Source organism: Acipenser ruthenus, chromosome 6, assembly GCF_902713425.1.
Source record: "Acipenser ruthenus chromosome 6, fAciRut3.2 maternal haplotype, whole genome shotgun sequence".
NCBI classification, from domain to species: domain Eukaryota; kingdom Metazoa; phylum Chordata; class Actinopteri; order Acipenseriformes; family Acipenseridae; genus Acipenser; species Acipenser ruthenus.
Genome location: NC_081194.1, coordinates 12,004,330 through 12,020,922, shown reverse-complemented (window position 1 = coordinate 12,020,922; position 16,593 = coordinate 12,004,330). Strand labels below are relative to the sequence as shown.

At 40.1% G+C, this 16,593-nt stretch overlaps 1 protein-coding gene across 1 annotated transcript; it reads left to right on the top strand.

The window, feature by feature from the left end:
• Window positions 1-876: 876 nt before the first annotated feature.
• ptp4a1 (protein tyrosine phosphatase 4A1) lies at window positions 877-7,759 on the top strand. The gene is made up of 5 exons (XM_034016818.3): window positions 877-1,007; window positions 1,469-1,561; window positions 5,547-5,677; window positions 6,024-6,098; window positions 6,343-7,759. The coding sequence occupies exons 1-5, from the start codon at window positions 903-905 to the stop codon at window positions 6,458-6,460; spliced, it is 522 nt and encodes a 173-aa protein (XP_033872709.2). The 5' UTR covers window positions 877-902; the 3' UTR covers window positions 6,461-7,759.
• Window positions 7,760-16,593: the final 8,834 nt, after the last annotated feature.

Sequence of the window (16,593 nt, the reverse complement as noted above, 5' to 3'; positions counted from 1 at the left end):
CCCGCTTAAATTCCAGAAGTGTCTGGCCGGCTCATTGCACAATGGGATATGTCTAGGATCAAGTGAAGTTTACGTTCAAACAACCAAGACCTTTTCTTTCATGATTTAGTTTAATAAATGTGACATATGAACTACTCGTTTTCAAGCTTGTATCACGATACACAAGTGTATCATGTTGTAAAGTATCGCGATACACGATGAATCGTCTCACCCCTACGATTTGTATAATTGTGTTTTTTTTTCTTTCTTTTTCAGAAGTAAAATTTGTACAAGCAGTGTATGTGTACAACTCAGTGTGTCACTACAACCATTAAGATTGTTTCTGTAATATGCATTTGCTTAATTAGTAATCCAGTTTGTGTCCTCTGCTGGGTGTGCATATAGGCTACATACGTGCAGGGATGTATGCCTTTACCATTGACGTGTGTGTTTTTTTTGTTTTTTTTGTTTTCATTACAGCAGTTCTGTGGTGTTCTTGGTCACACATTTATGGAGTTTCTGAAGGGCAGCGGAGACTACTGCCAGGCACAGCACGAGGTCTATGCAGACAAGTGAACTGTAGAAATTCATTACTACTCCACGAAGAAACCCCCCTAGGAGCGGAGTACCAGTGGTAACCTGGATAAAAAGGCACTTAACAGAGGAGACTAAACCTGGATGGGGTAATCGTCAGTGCACTGTTGGCCTCAGTATAACTGGAATTTAGAAGAATTGCTGCTTTTTACTAAGAGGTTCATTAGCCCCCTCCCCCCTCCTCATTTTCCTCAACATATTTGCAAGCACTGAGAATTTCAAGTGGAGTATAGTGAAAGTAAACATTTGTTTTCCATATATCCACATTAATTTGTATTGGGTATTTTTGTTTTGTTAATTTTTGTTCTGTTTATATAAAACCTTTAACAATGGCCCGAATGAATCGCCCAGCCCCAGTGGAGATCACTTACAAGAACATGAGATTCCTCATCACTCACAACCCCACCAATGCAACCTTGAACAAATTCATAGAGGTAAGACGTTCAGGGTCAAATAAACTTTAGATGCAGTATCAAGACAATCAGTAGTCATATGTTTGTGTCTTAATGAATTGAAATTTCAGCTTGTGACTAGTTGGAGATGTTTACAAGGTTATAGGACCTTCTCCCTTTTTCCTTTATTCATAATAGTTATATTGCATCATTTGTTTCTAAAATGAAACATGGTTTCAGAACCTCAGGAAGGAAAATGGCACTGTAGTTCAAATTGCTACTATGTTGAAATGCTGAGGAAGTTTGCATTGTTTTGTCTAGATATTTGCAGAGGACAGTATGTTGCTATACTAGTTTAACTGCAGTGTTTGGCTTTCTGAATTTCTGCATGTTATTTGTGGAACTTAAATTGAGGGGGAATAAGAGCTCAATATTCAGACCTGCTTTGATTTACTAATTGTGCTTTACAGGGTACATAATGATCACTTTCTTTTATTTTGAAGGAACTGAAAAAATATGGAGTTACTACAGTGGTGAGGGTGTGTGAAGCCACCTATGATGCATCTCTAGTGGAAAAGGAAGGCATTCAGGTTTTAGTAAGTATAGTTGGTCAAATTCATTTTAAAATTTGTATTGAAGAATTAATATTACACATATATACAGTGCCTATAGAAAGTCTACACCCCCTTGAACTTTTTTCACATTTTGTTGTCGGTGCCTCAGTTTCATGCATTTAAATGAGGATTTTTCCCCACTTATCTACACACCATACTCCACCTTTTGGCAGCAATTATAGCTGTGAGTCTGTTGGGATAGGTCTCTACCAACTTTGCACATCTAGATTTGGCAATATTTGACTATTCTTCTTTACAAAACTGTTCAAGCTCTGTCAAGTTCCTTGGAGCGTCGATGGACAGCAATCTTTAAGTCATGCCACAAATTTGATTGGATTTAGTTCGGGGCTCTGACTGGGCCACTCAAGGACATTTACCTTTTTGTTCCTTAGTCACTCCACTGTAGCTTTGGTTATGTGCTTTGGGTCGTTGTCATGCTGAAAGGTGAACTTCCGTCCCAGTTTCAGCTTTCTTGCAGAGGGCAGTAGGTTTTCCTCAAGGACTTCTCTGTACTTTGCTCCATTCATTTTCCCCTCTATCCTGACAAGTGCCCCAGTCCCTGCAGATGAGAAAAATCCCCATAACATGATGCTGCCACCACCATGCTTCACAGTAGGGATGGTGTTCTTTGGGTGATGCACTGTGTTGGGTTTGCGCCAAACATAACGCTTTGCATTTAGGCCAAAAAGTTCAATTTTAGTTTAGTCAGACCACAAAATGTTTTTCCACATGGCTACAGAATCTCCTGAGTTTTTTGCATACTTCAAACAGGATTCAAGGTGGGCTTTCTTGAGTAATGGCTTCCTTCTTGCCACCCTACCATACAAGCCAGATTTTTGGCGTTTACATACCCCAATGGTAGGGGTGAGACGGTACACCAAGGTCACGATACGTATCGCGATACACAAGCCACGATACGATTCATGCCACGATACGATTCATATCACGATTATGAAAAACTCATCTCTGCTTGACGGACTTGAACATTTTTCAGATCTATACACAGATTCAGTTGAAAATCAATTTATATTTATTTACCACTAAGGTAGTATAGCACTTGTTTGAGTTTAAAGACAAAGCAATATGTCGGCTAGAGTTTCTGGGATATCGGATTTAACTTAATTAACCAAAGCTCCTCACCTCATTTCTGAGAGGGGAACAAAAATACTAAGCAATGTGTTTAATAACTATTAAAGTACAAAGTTTGTTCATGTATTTCTTTAGAAAAATCTAAATATCAAGTCTTTCAGCATTAAGTTGTGATGCGTTTAACTCAATATATTATTATTACTATACCATACATTTTATCACCATTTGTATTTAAGTGAAGGTTGAGTAATTATTTTGTATACTATTCTATACTGTTCTGTTTTTAAATGTGATTAGAAATAATGTAAATTATTAGATTTAAATTAAGTACTTTCCATCAGGATTAACACATTCCTTTTAAAGACAGTAACATATTCAACCAAATCAAAGTTTAAAGATCATTCAACCAAATAACAGTATTAGGGTGCACTGAAATGTGAACAAATATAAAAACTCATAAGAAATGTAAAAATGCTGTATGTTCTGTCATCTATAATAAATAGCTTTACAGGAAATGCACGTTCTTTCCACAGAAAGTCGAGTCAGATACACTTCAAAATTCTTGTGTGTATAAAAATCATTTACACCAGATTATAAGGAAACATTAAAAGAGAGCAATACATTAAAACTAGTAAAGAAAAAACATATAGCTATCTCGTATTTATATGAAATAAAATGCTCTCACAAAAGGAGACTAATATAGCATTTGAATACAAAAACTAGTAACTTTAGTAAAATTAGCCATAGCAGCCTCTACTCCTGCTTAAATTCCGGAAGCGTCTGACCGGCTCATTGCACAATAGGATATGTCTAGAATCAAGTGGAGTTTACGTTCAAACAACAAGACCTTTTCTTTCATGATTTACAGTTTAATAAATGTGGCATATTAGTTACTCATTTCAATCTTGTATCACGGTACATAAAGGTATATTGTGTTGTAAAGTATCGCGATGCATCAATACACATGAACCGTCTCACCCCTACCTTTTTATAATTTCTTAATTTCTCAAACAAATTTTAGGAAATCTTTTGTAGCAAAAGTTTTGCTTTTGTGGATGAGGAAAGTTGCAAGAAATTGATGTCTACAATTATTTCAGCAGTTTTTTTGCAAAACTCAAAATATGCTAATTAAAAAGTATTCATACCCCGACAAGGAAAATTTAAATTAATAGCTAGTTGAGGCGCCTTTTATAGTAATAATAACCTCTTTTAAACTATTAGGATATTTGTCAGTGAGCTTTTGGCATGATTCTTTAGTTTTGGTTTTTAACAAAATTGTTGTAGTTCATTCAAATTCCGAGGACTTCTCTTGTGCACAGTCGTCTTCAACCAATCGGATTTAGATTAGGACTTTGACTAGGCCATTCTAGAACCTTGATTTTATTCTTCAACCATTCTGTAGTAGATTTTGAGGTGTGCTTTGGGTCGTTGTGTTGGAATGTCCAGTTGCGCTTTAAACCAAGTTTTGTAGCGGAGGGTTTCAGATAATTGGCCAATATCTTTTGATATGCTATGGAATCAATTTTACCATGTATTGGAACTAAATTTCATGTGCCATTAGAGGAACAGCCCCATAGAAGGATATTGCCACCTCCATGCTTGACAGTAGGTATGGTGTTCATTTTTTTTTTTTTTTGTACGCCTCACCAGACTCTCCAAACGTAACTACTATTGGCGTGACCAAATAGCTCTTTTTTTTTTGTTTGTTTTTGTTTTGTCACTCCACAAAAACTTTGACCACAACTCGTCCATCATTCAAATGCTGTTTCGCAAACTTTAAGCGATTTTGTCCTTGTGACGTTTTCCTAAGAGTGGCTTTTTCCTTGGCCTGCGATCACTGAGACCTTCACCATGCAATACTCAACCTATGGTTCAAATGAAAACCCCAGTCCTACTTGTAGCCAATTCACTTTGAATATCTTTGGCAGTCAATTGGATTGTTATTAACCTTCCTCAATTCTTTTACTTGTTCTTGGTGAAAGAACCTTCTTTCTTCCAGACCGAGGGAGCATTGTGACGGTACCATGAGTCTTCTATTCTTGATAATAGAAACCATAGGTGAAATTGGGATACACAAGTGCTTGTATCTTCTTGTATCCTTCTCCAGCTTTTGACAATAAATCATTTTCTGCCTAAGGTCTTTAATCACTCTACTTTTTTCTCATATTGACTTATTGGTAATGACAGCAATCATCCTATGCCTATTTTATACTCTCTAAGAATGTTCACCAATAATCCAGCATTTTCTAGACTTTTCTAGAATTAGGTTCTGCATTATCATATAGAAATTTCTAGCACCTTGTAGACAATACTATCATAGCATCAAATGGTATGAATACTTTTGAATTAGCATTTTTGGAATTTTGCAAAAAATGCTGAAATAAATAATTGTAGACCTCTATTTCTTGTTGCTTTTTCGTGATCCACAAAAGCAAAACTTTTGCTACAAAAGATTTTTCAAATTCTTTGAGATTTGTAGAAATTTGCATTGGGGTATGTAAACTTTTGACAACAACTGTGTGTGTGTAATATTATATATAATATTACACACACAAAACAAGGATACATTATATCTAGAATAAACACAATGTCATCAATTTTAAAGATCAGTAAATATGGCCATGAATACTTGGTTAGTTTCTTCATGGTCTCTATTCATGGCAGTACAAGCCATTGCTTTTATGTAGTTGAGGCCGGAGCAGCTATAAACTCTAACTTATGTAGTGAAATAAATGCAGAATATTATTTTGGTGTCCTGATAATTCAGTCCTGATGTGGATTTGTTTGTCCCATGTTATGTCTATGAATGTCTAGACAACAAAGTATAGTGTAAGCTTGTTGCTATGTGTTAACTATTATTTTAAATCTTGGCTTTAAGGATTGGCCCTTTGATGATGGAGCCCCACCTTCAAATCAGATTGTGGATGATTGGCTGAACCTTGTGAAAGTTAAGTTCCGTGAGGAGCCTGGTTGTTGTATTGCTGTTCATTGTGTAGCTGGACTTGGAAGGTATGTTTTTTTTCCTTAAGACCTAAAGGGTTGATTTGATCAACTTTTACCCATTTACAAATGAGCAAGTATGCAATCCGCACGATGCTGTCAGTTACTCCTAAATAAATCGCTGCAGCATGTCCTGGCTGGGTATAGGTTAATCAAATTCACCCTGAAGTCAAGTAAACATTTAGGTTGTGTAATACTGATTTATGGCACTACAAGAAACGTTTGTCTACTTGACATCGTTTCTTACTGTTCTTGATTTGATCTAGTGTAAATGAAACCGATTCTATCAATTTTGTCCAAACCTTTCTTCCTTGTTTGTGACTAGTAGCTGTTGAATGGCTCTTTTGCATTACAGAGCTCCAGTCCTGGTTGCCCTTGCACTGATTGAGTGTGGGATGAAATATGAAGATGCAGTCCAGTTCATAAGACAGTATGTATTTTTATTAACTATTTAGGACTGCCACTCATGGTGGTACACTGACTATTTAATCTTAATTGGGTTGAAGGGGGGGTTACATGGTCACTCTGTGTTTGACTGTTTGTAAGTCAGTCTAACTAGTCTGATCGATTTATCATGTCTAGACTGTTGTGTGTGGTGGTGTGTTTCTTTTTTTTTTTTTTTCCTGTTACTAATGGTTTATGGCTAAATTTTGTTTTTTTAAACCTTTCCCAAGGAAGCGCAGGGGTGCATTCAATAGCAAACAGCTGCTCTACCTGGAGAAATATCGTCCAAAGATGCGGCTCCGATTCAAAGATTCCAACGGTCACCGGACCAACTGCTGCATTCAGTGAAGGGAAGGCAATCCCTACTGCTAAAGAAAAGCGGAGACTGGTGTTGATATGTGGCCCCTGTCTGAGGATTCATTTTATAGATGTGGTTTACCCCCCCCCCCCCCCCCCCCCAGTAATGGTCATTGGGCACTTCCATAGGAGTTGTACGAAGGACACATGCTTGGCAGGAATGCTGTTGCTACCTTCATATCCATTTAGATTAATCTACCTTTTTGTGGCTTTATATGTTGCTGCTGTATATTATTATTTTTTATTTATTTATTTATTTTTTTTTTTTTAAGTCCCTCCCCCCACTTTTAAAGTTCAAGCATTTGGTGTCTCCCATTAAAATCATGCATTAACAAATGTTTAGGACCTATTTTTGCATTCCCCTTCTCTCTGCAAATTAGGAGCATATAAAATGTAGGTGCCACATTTCTTGCATGATGCTTTATAGTTGGTGATTTTCTAGAGGTGCAGACTAGCTTGACTGGTCTTTTTTTTTTTTTTTTTTTTTGAAGGAATGGTTTGGGGGAGGGGACCTGTAAAACACAACCGGCTGCTCAGTTTATACACCTAACCAGTTTTAAAACTAGTGGGTGGGCCATCTTTGCACAAAACACACTTTGTATATTGTCTTAATTGTTTGTCACTTCTGCTACCAGTTAACAGTTTTCCAATATTATCCTTTAGTCACTACCTTAGAGCTGTACCCTTTTTGTTTTACTGGATAGAAGCACATGCTTTTAATGGATTTGTCATATATTAAAGCCTTAGTTTAAAAGGAACATGGCACTCTGGTGAAGCTAGATAGGGAGGGCCAGATACATAACATTGGGAGGGGCTATTTAATATTTGTATCTGAAAAAATAAATTGTTGCCTTTTGTCTTGTGCAGGAAGTGTATTAGAAGTATGCCCTTAACTAAATATTTAATATACAAAAGCTTTGTTGTAGCTAATAATTCTTATTGTACAATGATCTTCTGAACTTATTATTTTTTTTTATCTATCTATCAACTTTGTTTACCAGCTACTGCTTTGTCTAAAATGTGATTTCTTCGGTTTTGGCTTCAAATTGCAGACTTCAATGTCTACAGTATGTTGTATGCCTTTTTTATTTGATCTGCATAACTTAATACTTGATAATTTTGTTATGTATTTGAAATGGTGATGTGTGTTAATGTTAGATCAACAATATTTATACTGTCTATGGGAACGTGTGGTATAGTACTGTGGGAGAAGTAATTTGCCAGTGTTCACCAGCTTGTTTTAAAATCTAGTGCAAAAGCTTGTACTTCTAAATAAACACTGAAAATGAATTCTTATTTGCCTGGGTATTTCTTTGTCTGTGATGCTTCAATATTGCAAATGACAAGTGAAAAGCACCCAGAACAATCTTGGTCCATGGGTCCACAAATGTTTATATAATAATTATGGAATAGTTCTGCAGGATAATGAGTGGATGTTTATTGTAGCAGTTTTGCATTTTGTGAAGTGAACCCTTTCCTAAACAAATTGCCTATTAACTCACCTGATCAGCTTTACTGCGCAGTATTCAAATCAATTCAAAGGCCTTTTAGGAAGCTTTTGTCACTTCACCAGTTACAAAAAAAAATGTACCCCTGCTGCAGTACTACAATGATTCCTAGTAGCATAATGACATGCTGCATTGAAATGCATGAGGAAACTCTAACGAGTATCTGTTGCTGAACATTATTTTACAAATGTGTATCAATTCCAATTCTGTACAAGAATTGAACCAGGCAGACAAGTTACCCTTTGCAAGCCTTCACATAATACTAAAATAAATTCCTATCCATGCCAGAAAGCAAAGTTTCTTACAGTGAATGCATTCATATGGTTTATATATATATATATATACCGCGCATCAAAAGAAACTTATCACTATTATAACACATTTACTTTAAAAAAAAAAAAGTAAGGTATATAAATGATGGACATTGACAAAATGTTTTTGGTTTCTTTTTAATCATTCATCCTTGACCATGACACGCTTGAGTGACTATGACTGACGTGTATGCACTTAATCACCTAATGAGAAAGTTGATTGGACACTGGATATGGAGTGATTTCAGCTGTTGAATTGCAAGCAATAAAGCAATAAAGTAACAGAAAAAAAAAACACAATATGCCACGTCTGTCAAGAGAGCAGCGCCTTCGAGCAGCGCCTTCGTGCAATCGGCATGTTGGAGGCTGTACTAGGGGAGCGTACAGTGACTGGCCATCTTGGGTGCTCACAGCCAGGAATTTCAAACCTGGCGAGATGGTATAACCAGACATACTGTCAATGACAGGCCATGAACTGGGAGACCAAGAGTCACAACACCTGCCCAAGATCGACAGATCATTTTGCAGCATCTTCGTGATGTCAGTTGTTAATCAGCACAATAAAAAGTCACTGCACCTGCTCTAAAACAGAGTTTGTCATTCACATTAAGTGAATTTTATCCAAATATAAAGTGATATGTTTCTTTTGATGCTCAGTATCTATCTATATATCTCTATCTATACACACACAGTATATGATGCAGAACTGCTTTTGTGAGTTTTCGAGCATGAACTGCTCGTTTCAGGTTCTGCCACAACATCTCAATGGGGTTTAGTTCTGGACTTTAATTTCATTAAATCCAGAGCAACAAACTCCAGGAGTTTTGCTGCACTTTGTGAGGAAGTGGACGCAGAGCACCTTTCCTTGCTCATGCATACCGAGGTGAGATGGCTATCTCGAGGCAGAACGTTTACCCGTATATTTAATCTCAAGGAAGAGTTACGTAATTTCTTAGCTGATAAGAAACCCAAACTTGCTGAAGTGCTGAAAGATGACGTGTTACCTCGCAGACATATTCAGTGAAATTAAATTAACTAGAGTTACCGCTGTGTTCAGAACACTGTGAAGACCTGGTTCAATATCTTTCACAGTAAGTGCCTCTTAGTGTAAAAAGCAATGTGTCCAAATAGCGTGAGGTGCAACAACTTTTATATTTTGTACAACAGCAGAATGCTTTCTGGTCATTGCTGCGGCTCCATCAGTGCAGACCCCAATGCAATTAGTCCATCTGATTTCTGTTGAAGTCATAAAATCATCTAACAGTTTGAAAATATCGCCTGACTTTGTTGTTGTCTTGAGCTCCTTGCAGAACAAAAAGTCTTCCTTTATTCCCTTATTCCACACATACCGAACGTAGGCGAGTAAATGGGACATTTTAGAAATGTCTGTGGATTCAAGTTGTATAGCAAAATCATGCAGCCGATCAATGCACTGCGAAACTATGCCTTCTGACATAAAAGTGATGAGGGACGCAGCAGACAGCCTTTTGTGGAAGAATCTTGGGGAGGCCTTCATCCTGCAGTGGTTTGAAAAAGGCTGAAGATGATATAGATAGATAGATAGATCTGAGTGGGGGACGGAGGGGTGTTGTGGGCTAGTCGACAAAACACAAAGGATGGAAGGTGTCCACTTGAAGACTCCAGAGAAGTACCCTACTCAGCTCAGTCCAGACGGTTGTCATGCTGATGCATTAGGGAGGCCGCACAGTGGTTGATCCCTGGAGCCAGCATTGCAGCCGTTGTGTGTGCTGATGCGCCAGGGATACAAAATAGGATGATCCCTGGAGCCTGCATTACATGTCAGCCATCAACACCAGGCAGAAGAATATCTACATCATCAGATGGAAGGAAACGTAGATGGATCACATTAGTTAACAGTAAAAGAAGCTATGGCTTAGTTGGTTCTTATCTTGGCGAGAGCAGAGTCCAATATCAGCATGAAGTTATCAGCATGAACACCTACTCTCATGTAATGGAAATCATATATATTGAAATGTTTTGCCTGGCGGAATGACTGCCGTGTGGAGGTGGTTTTGTGTGTATTTTAAAGTGTATTATTAAACAGTTTATTTAGTTAAAACCAAATATTCTCTTCAAAACCATTGATCAAATCCTGCATCCAGCCACCGATAAATCCATCTTCCATTCATCATCCTCTCTTACCTGCCATGATTTCTCCTCTTTCGGAACAAAATCAACACCATTTATTGTACGCTCTCCTACCACAAACCCAGTATTGTACTTGACCACCTTGACTCCCCTCCGATTGCCCCTCCTGCTCTCTCTTCCTTCTCTCTTCTCACCATTACTGATGTCTCAAGTCTATTGTTGAAATCAACTACTACCATGTGCCATCTCCGTCTCTGTGCTTCTGATCTTGCTCCTTCCATTATGCACACTCTCAACCTATCCCTGCTGCCCTCAAGACTGCCTGAGTAACGCCAGTGCTCAAAAACCCCCCCCTTGACCCAGCTGTCTTATCTAATTTCCGTCCCATATCATTCTTCCTTTTCTTTCCAAAACTCTTGAAAGGGCTGTAGCCAACCAGCTGATGAAACATCTCACAGATAACAATCTGCTTGAATCTCTGCAGTCTGGCTTCCGGTGGCATCACAGTACTGAAACTGCTCTGCTCCGGATTGTAAATGATCTTCTGCTTAATGCTGATGCTGCTGCTCCCTCTGTCCTTGTCCTCATTGACCTAACTGCTGCTTTTGACACTATGCTGGGATCTCTGGAACCTGTCTCTCCTGGCTGTCCTCTTACCTATCTGGATGCATGCAGTCTGTTTTCTATGATGGAAGCAGTGTGGACGCAAACCCGGTCACTTGCTGTGTCCCTCAAGGGTCTGTTCTTGGGCCTCTTCTCTTTAACATCTACATGCTTCCCTTGGGTCACCTCATCAACCAACATAGCCTCATGTTTCACTCCTATGCAGATGACACCCAGCTATACCTAAAACTAGACCCTGGATGTCCTGCTGCCATGGTCCGGCTCTCAGCTTGCATCCAAGACAGAGGCCTGGATGTCTGCCAAATTTCTCCAACTCAACATTAACAAATCTGAAGTTCTAATAGGAGGCTGTGTGGTCCAGTCGTTAAAGAAACGGGCTTGTAACCAGGAGGTCCCCAGTTCAAATCCCACCTCAGTCACTGACTCATTATGTGACCCTGAGCAAGTCACTTAACCTCCTTGTGCTCCGTCTTTCGGGTGAGACGTAGTTGTAAGTGACTCTGCAGCTGATGCATAGTTCACACACCCTAGTCTCTGTAAGTCACCTTGGATAAAGGCGTCTGCTAAATAAACAAATAATAATAATAATAATAATAATAGGATCGAAAACTCAACTCAAGAATCTCAATATTGCTGCCTTGAACCTCGGAAACTGTCTGCTGCTGCTTTCCTCCACTGTACGAAGCCTTGGTGTACTTCTGGACAGTAACCTCTCCTTTAATGACCAAATCTCCTCTGTAGTCAAATCCTCCTTCTACCACCTCTGAAACATCTCAAAGGTCCATCCCTACCTTTCCCTCCAAGATGCAGAGATACTCTGTCATGCATTCATCTCCTCTCGACTCGACTACTGCAACTCTCTCTATGGTGGTCTTCCGTCACGCTCCATAAACCGATTGCAGCTGGTTCAGAATGCCACTGCTAGGATCCTTACCAGATGTAAAAAACATGATCACATTACCCCGTCTTGCCCAGCTGCACTGGCTACATGTAAAGTTCAGGATTACTTTCAAAATTCTCCTGCTTGCCTACAAGGCTCTTCATCACACAGGTCCAAAGTATCTCTCCAACCTGCTGACGCTATGTCCCTGCACGCAAGCTGAGGTCCTCTGACTCTGGCTTGCTTGTTATACCCAAGCAAAAGTGCACCACACTCGGAGAGCGCTCTTTTAGCTTCATGGTCCCCGACTCTCTGGAACTCTTTCCCTGCTTCAGTGCATGTAGCTCCCACAGTCGCTCACTTCAAAAATTCGCTCGTCTAAATTGCTATTTCAGGTTTTTCACTTCATCTTATTTGTATGTTTAGAATTCACATCCTAGCCTAGTATTTAATCTATTATGCCTGTTTTTAATGTATTTGCATTGGGTTTTTTTCTGTTTGTATTTAATGTACTATGCCCTGTATTTCACTGTATTTAATGTATTATGCTTTGTTCCTCACTATCTTGTAAAGCGCTTTGTGATGGTGGTCCACTATGAAAGGTGCTATATAAAATAAATATTGATTGATTGATTAATATATCTCACAGAAAAGTCTGCATGTTATTTTTTTGCATGAGACTCACACAGATGGGGGAAATCAGGCTGATTGCAAAAAAGATTGGAAAGGAATTTTTTTTTTTCTGTAACAGAACCAATTTTAGTGCAGAGGGTGGGATTTTGTTTTCTGAGAAGTTTAAACCCAGCTCAGAAATAGTCAGTGACGGTACACAAGGAGGTCTAATCAAAGTGCAGGTGGACATACAGGGCAGAGTTTTATTAATGTTTATGCACCCACTGACGGCAGGGAGACAGGGAGCTTACTCCAGTGGCTTGAAGAAATGTTAGCGGAGTGTAAAATGGAAGAGGTTCTATTCTTATGTGAAGATTTTAATTTTACAGCTAATAGTAGATTAGATCGGAACCACATTGAGTCTGCTAGGGAACTGGTTAGAATTTGAAAGCATGTTGAATGAGTTTATGTGTGGAGACTTAAATAAATAGAACTGTACTCTGAAACATTTAAAGTGCTGTGTAAATGTTTTTTTTACATATCTATAAAATCGCATAATCGCTGACAATGATGCTTAACTAAATAAAATTAAAAAACAAAAGTTAAAAGAACACAATGTACTTACCTGAGTGTGGAACCACAGCTGTGAGAGCTGGGAGATGTCTTGATGAAATAAAAATAACCCAAAAAGAAAAAGTTATTATTTTGGTATGAAAGAACATATTATCATTTTACTTGTAAACAAAAAGCCTATTGTTTAAAAAAAAAACAGGAGAAATGATAAGTTTATCGAAGTAAAGCTAAAAGTAAAAATGTATTTATTTACCGGTAAAGTTGTAAGGGGAAAATGTATTTATTTACCGGTAAAGTTGTAAGGAAGGTTTACGCGGGTGGCCATCTTGGGTAGGGCGTGACTGGGAGTCCGAGGTTATTAAAGGGCCAGGGAAGCACACCTTCACAAGTAGAGGGGAAGGTTTTGACCTTGGATAATAAAAAAAAGGGAAATGTGTTTTTTACCTTTGCTATCGGAATAAACAGCTTTTGGATATGTTCGTTTGTAAAATGTATTATATAAAGTAAGGAAAATGAAAACTATCTGTTGTTTATTCTAAAAAATTACATTTGTTAGTTAGATTGTTCCAGGGTGGAGGAGCCTACTTGGGTAACCTGCTATAAATACCTTGTGGGAGTTCATTTGAAAGATGCATAGTAGCTCTGAGCTATGAGAAGGATGTTCAGCTATTGCACCACTAGTCACTAGAATATTACTGGTATCATATTCGTATTTTAAATTTATTTTGCTGTATATAGTTTTGTTCTCTCCATTTTGGCACCTTGATAATAAATTGCTGTTCTTCACTGCAACTGTTGTTCTCCTTCTTGCCTTAGTGGTCCTTTTCGTCTCTGGTCACATTGCTCCCCTTTACAAGCCTGTCTGATCACAGCTTAGTTTATGTTAGTATCCTGCTCCCCTCTCTGAGACTACAATATGCATACTGGCATTTTAACACAGCTTTATTTTTTTGGGGAGAGATGGAGGGCTAAAATAAGGGAATGCACCAATGGTAGGATGTAGGGAGGGCGCAGGTTCAATCATTTTGTCAGCAAAACACTAGAAATTTGGTTTAAGGAGTACAAGGAGTTTATGTAAAACCATGAGAGAGCTGGAGGCGGACATCCTACAGCTCCAGCGAGCTCTGGAGTCTAATCAATCAATGAATCAATGATTTTTTATATAGCGCCATTCATGGCAAGCCACCCCAAAGCGCTTTACAAAACAAGCAAACATTAAAATATAAATTACAACAATTAAAAATACTAACAATTAAATATAAAATGTCTATTTTCCATAAGCTTGCAAAAAACTGTACGTTTTTAATAGAGACTTATATTCCTCCAGTGTCAGAGTTTCTGACAACTGGAGGCAGGGAATCCCAGAGGGAGGGAGCACAAGCAGAAAAACTCCGACCTCACAGAGTGACATACCTAAATAAGGGAATGGTCAGCAACTTAAAACTTGAAAGAGCGTAGCTGACGTCTAGGGATATACGGATGCAGCAGTTCAGATACATATGTAGGCCCTATTCCCAGAACAGCCTTGACGGGCAGCCAGTGCAAATTATCCAAAACAGGTGTAATATGCTCAGTCCTTTTTGTATCAGTCACTATTCATGCAGCTGCATTTTGGACCAATTGTAACCAATTCACCAGGTGAGAAGACAGCCCAATGCATTACAGTAATCAATATGCAATGTTACAGAGCTGGCGACCCCAGTCGAGGCAGAGCTGGCGACCCCAAGCCAGACAGTGGTGGTTCCGGACCCCCAGGCAGAGACAGCTCCAAACCCTCCGAAAGCAACAGCTCAGGACCCTCCAATAGCGACAGCTGTGAACCCTCTGACAGTGACAGCTCCGGACCCTCTGAAAGTGACATGCAGGCATCCCCGGGCGGTGTTGTGGAAGCACCCCCTGGCGGTGACGTGCAGGCATCCCTGGGTGGTGTTGTGAAGGCATCCCCGGGCGGTGACGTGCAGGCATCCCCGGGCAGTGTCGTGAAGGCATCCCCGGGCGGTGTCGTGAAGGCATCCCCTGGCGGTGACATGCAGGCATCCCCGGGCGGTGTTGTGGAGGCACCCCCTGGCGGTGATGTGCAGGCATCCCCGGGTGGTGTCGTGAAGGCATCCCCAGGCGGTGTCGTGCAGGCATCCCTGGGCGGTGACATGCAGGCATCCCCTGGCAGTGACGTGCAGGCATCCCCGGGTGGTGTCATGGAGGTGTCCCCTGGCAGTGACGTGCAGGCATCCCCGGGTGGTGTCGTGAAGGCATCCCCTGGCCGTGACGTGCAGGCATCCTCGGGTGGTGTCGTGCAGGCATCCTCGGGTGGTGTCGTGCAGGTATCCCCTGGCGGTGACATGCAGGTATCCCCGGGCGGTGACATGCAGGCATCCCCGGGCGGTGTCGTGGAGGTATCCCTGGACGGGGTTGTGGAGGCATAACCAGGCGGTGTCGTGGAGGTGTCCCCGGACGGGGTTGTGGAGGTATCACTGGACGGGGTTGTGGAGGCATCCCCGGGCGGTGTCGTGGAGGTGTCCCCGGACGGGGTTGTGGAGGCATCCCCAGGTGGTGTCATGGAGGTATCCCAGGGTGGTGACGTGCAAGCATCCCCGGGTGGTGTGTTGGAGGCATCCCCGGGCGGTGACTACTATAATTTGTGATGGGTGTTATTTATTGTTGAAGGCAATGAAACCACATACATTTTCTAATGAAGTGCATACTTGCCTTTGTATCTCTGAAGAGCCTCACTTCAGTCTCTTCTTTCTTTTTATCAGCTGTTGCTAAGTCTAGCACACCTCAGATGTGCATTAAATCAGGTGTTAACTGGCCACTTTATATGCATTTAAAATACAAAGAAAAAGGCACGGTCTTTGAGAGCTGGAAATCTTCAGGTGAAATGGATCATTGCTCTGGAATGAGAGAGAGGGTTGAAAAGATCGATGTCTCTGGAAAGCGGTCGTCATGGAAACGAGTTCAGAACCCGTACACTGTCGATTTATATCGCAACTGTATCGGTACTGTTCCGGCATTGAAAAGTGAGTTAGTACACAAGGGTTTCGTACCGGTATATTCTATACCGAAACAAGTATCGTACCGATGGTCAAAGAGAAACATGTTTATGTATATGTATTTCCAGCAGGCATTTATAAACACTGCATAGTCTATAATGTCTCTTGTATTATTTAAAAAAAATAAAAACAAGGGGGACTATTCACGGCTGGATATGCTGTGTATGGCAGTCGTGAAAAATGGTTTCCCCTAAGTGCATTTACTAGGGCACTTAGGAAATGTAAAATGCAGTGTCCATTCTGACATTCCAGCAAGCATTTATAAACACTGCATAGCCTATAATGTGACTCTTGTATTAAGAAACCAAGGGGAAACCGTTTTTCACGGCTGGGAATGCCGTGTATTACATAGCAGTGAGAAATGTTCGACCAAGGGGCAATAGCTTCTAGGGTTCATCTTAGTTCAGTTTCACAGTTGTGCCTGAGAAGTACAACTCATCATCTTTCTCTTCAATAC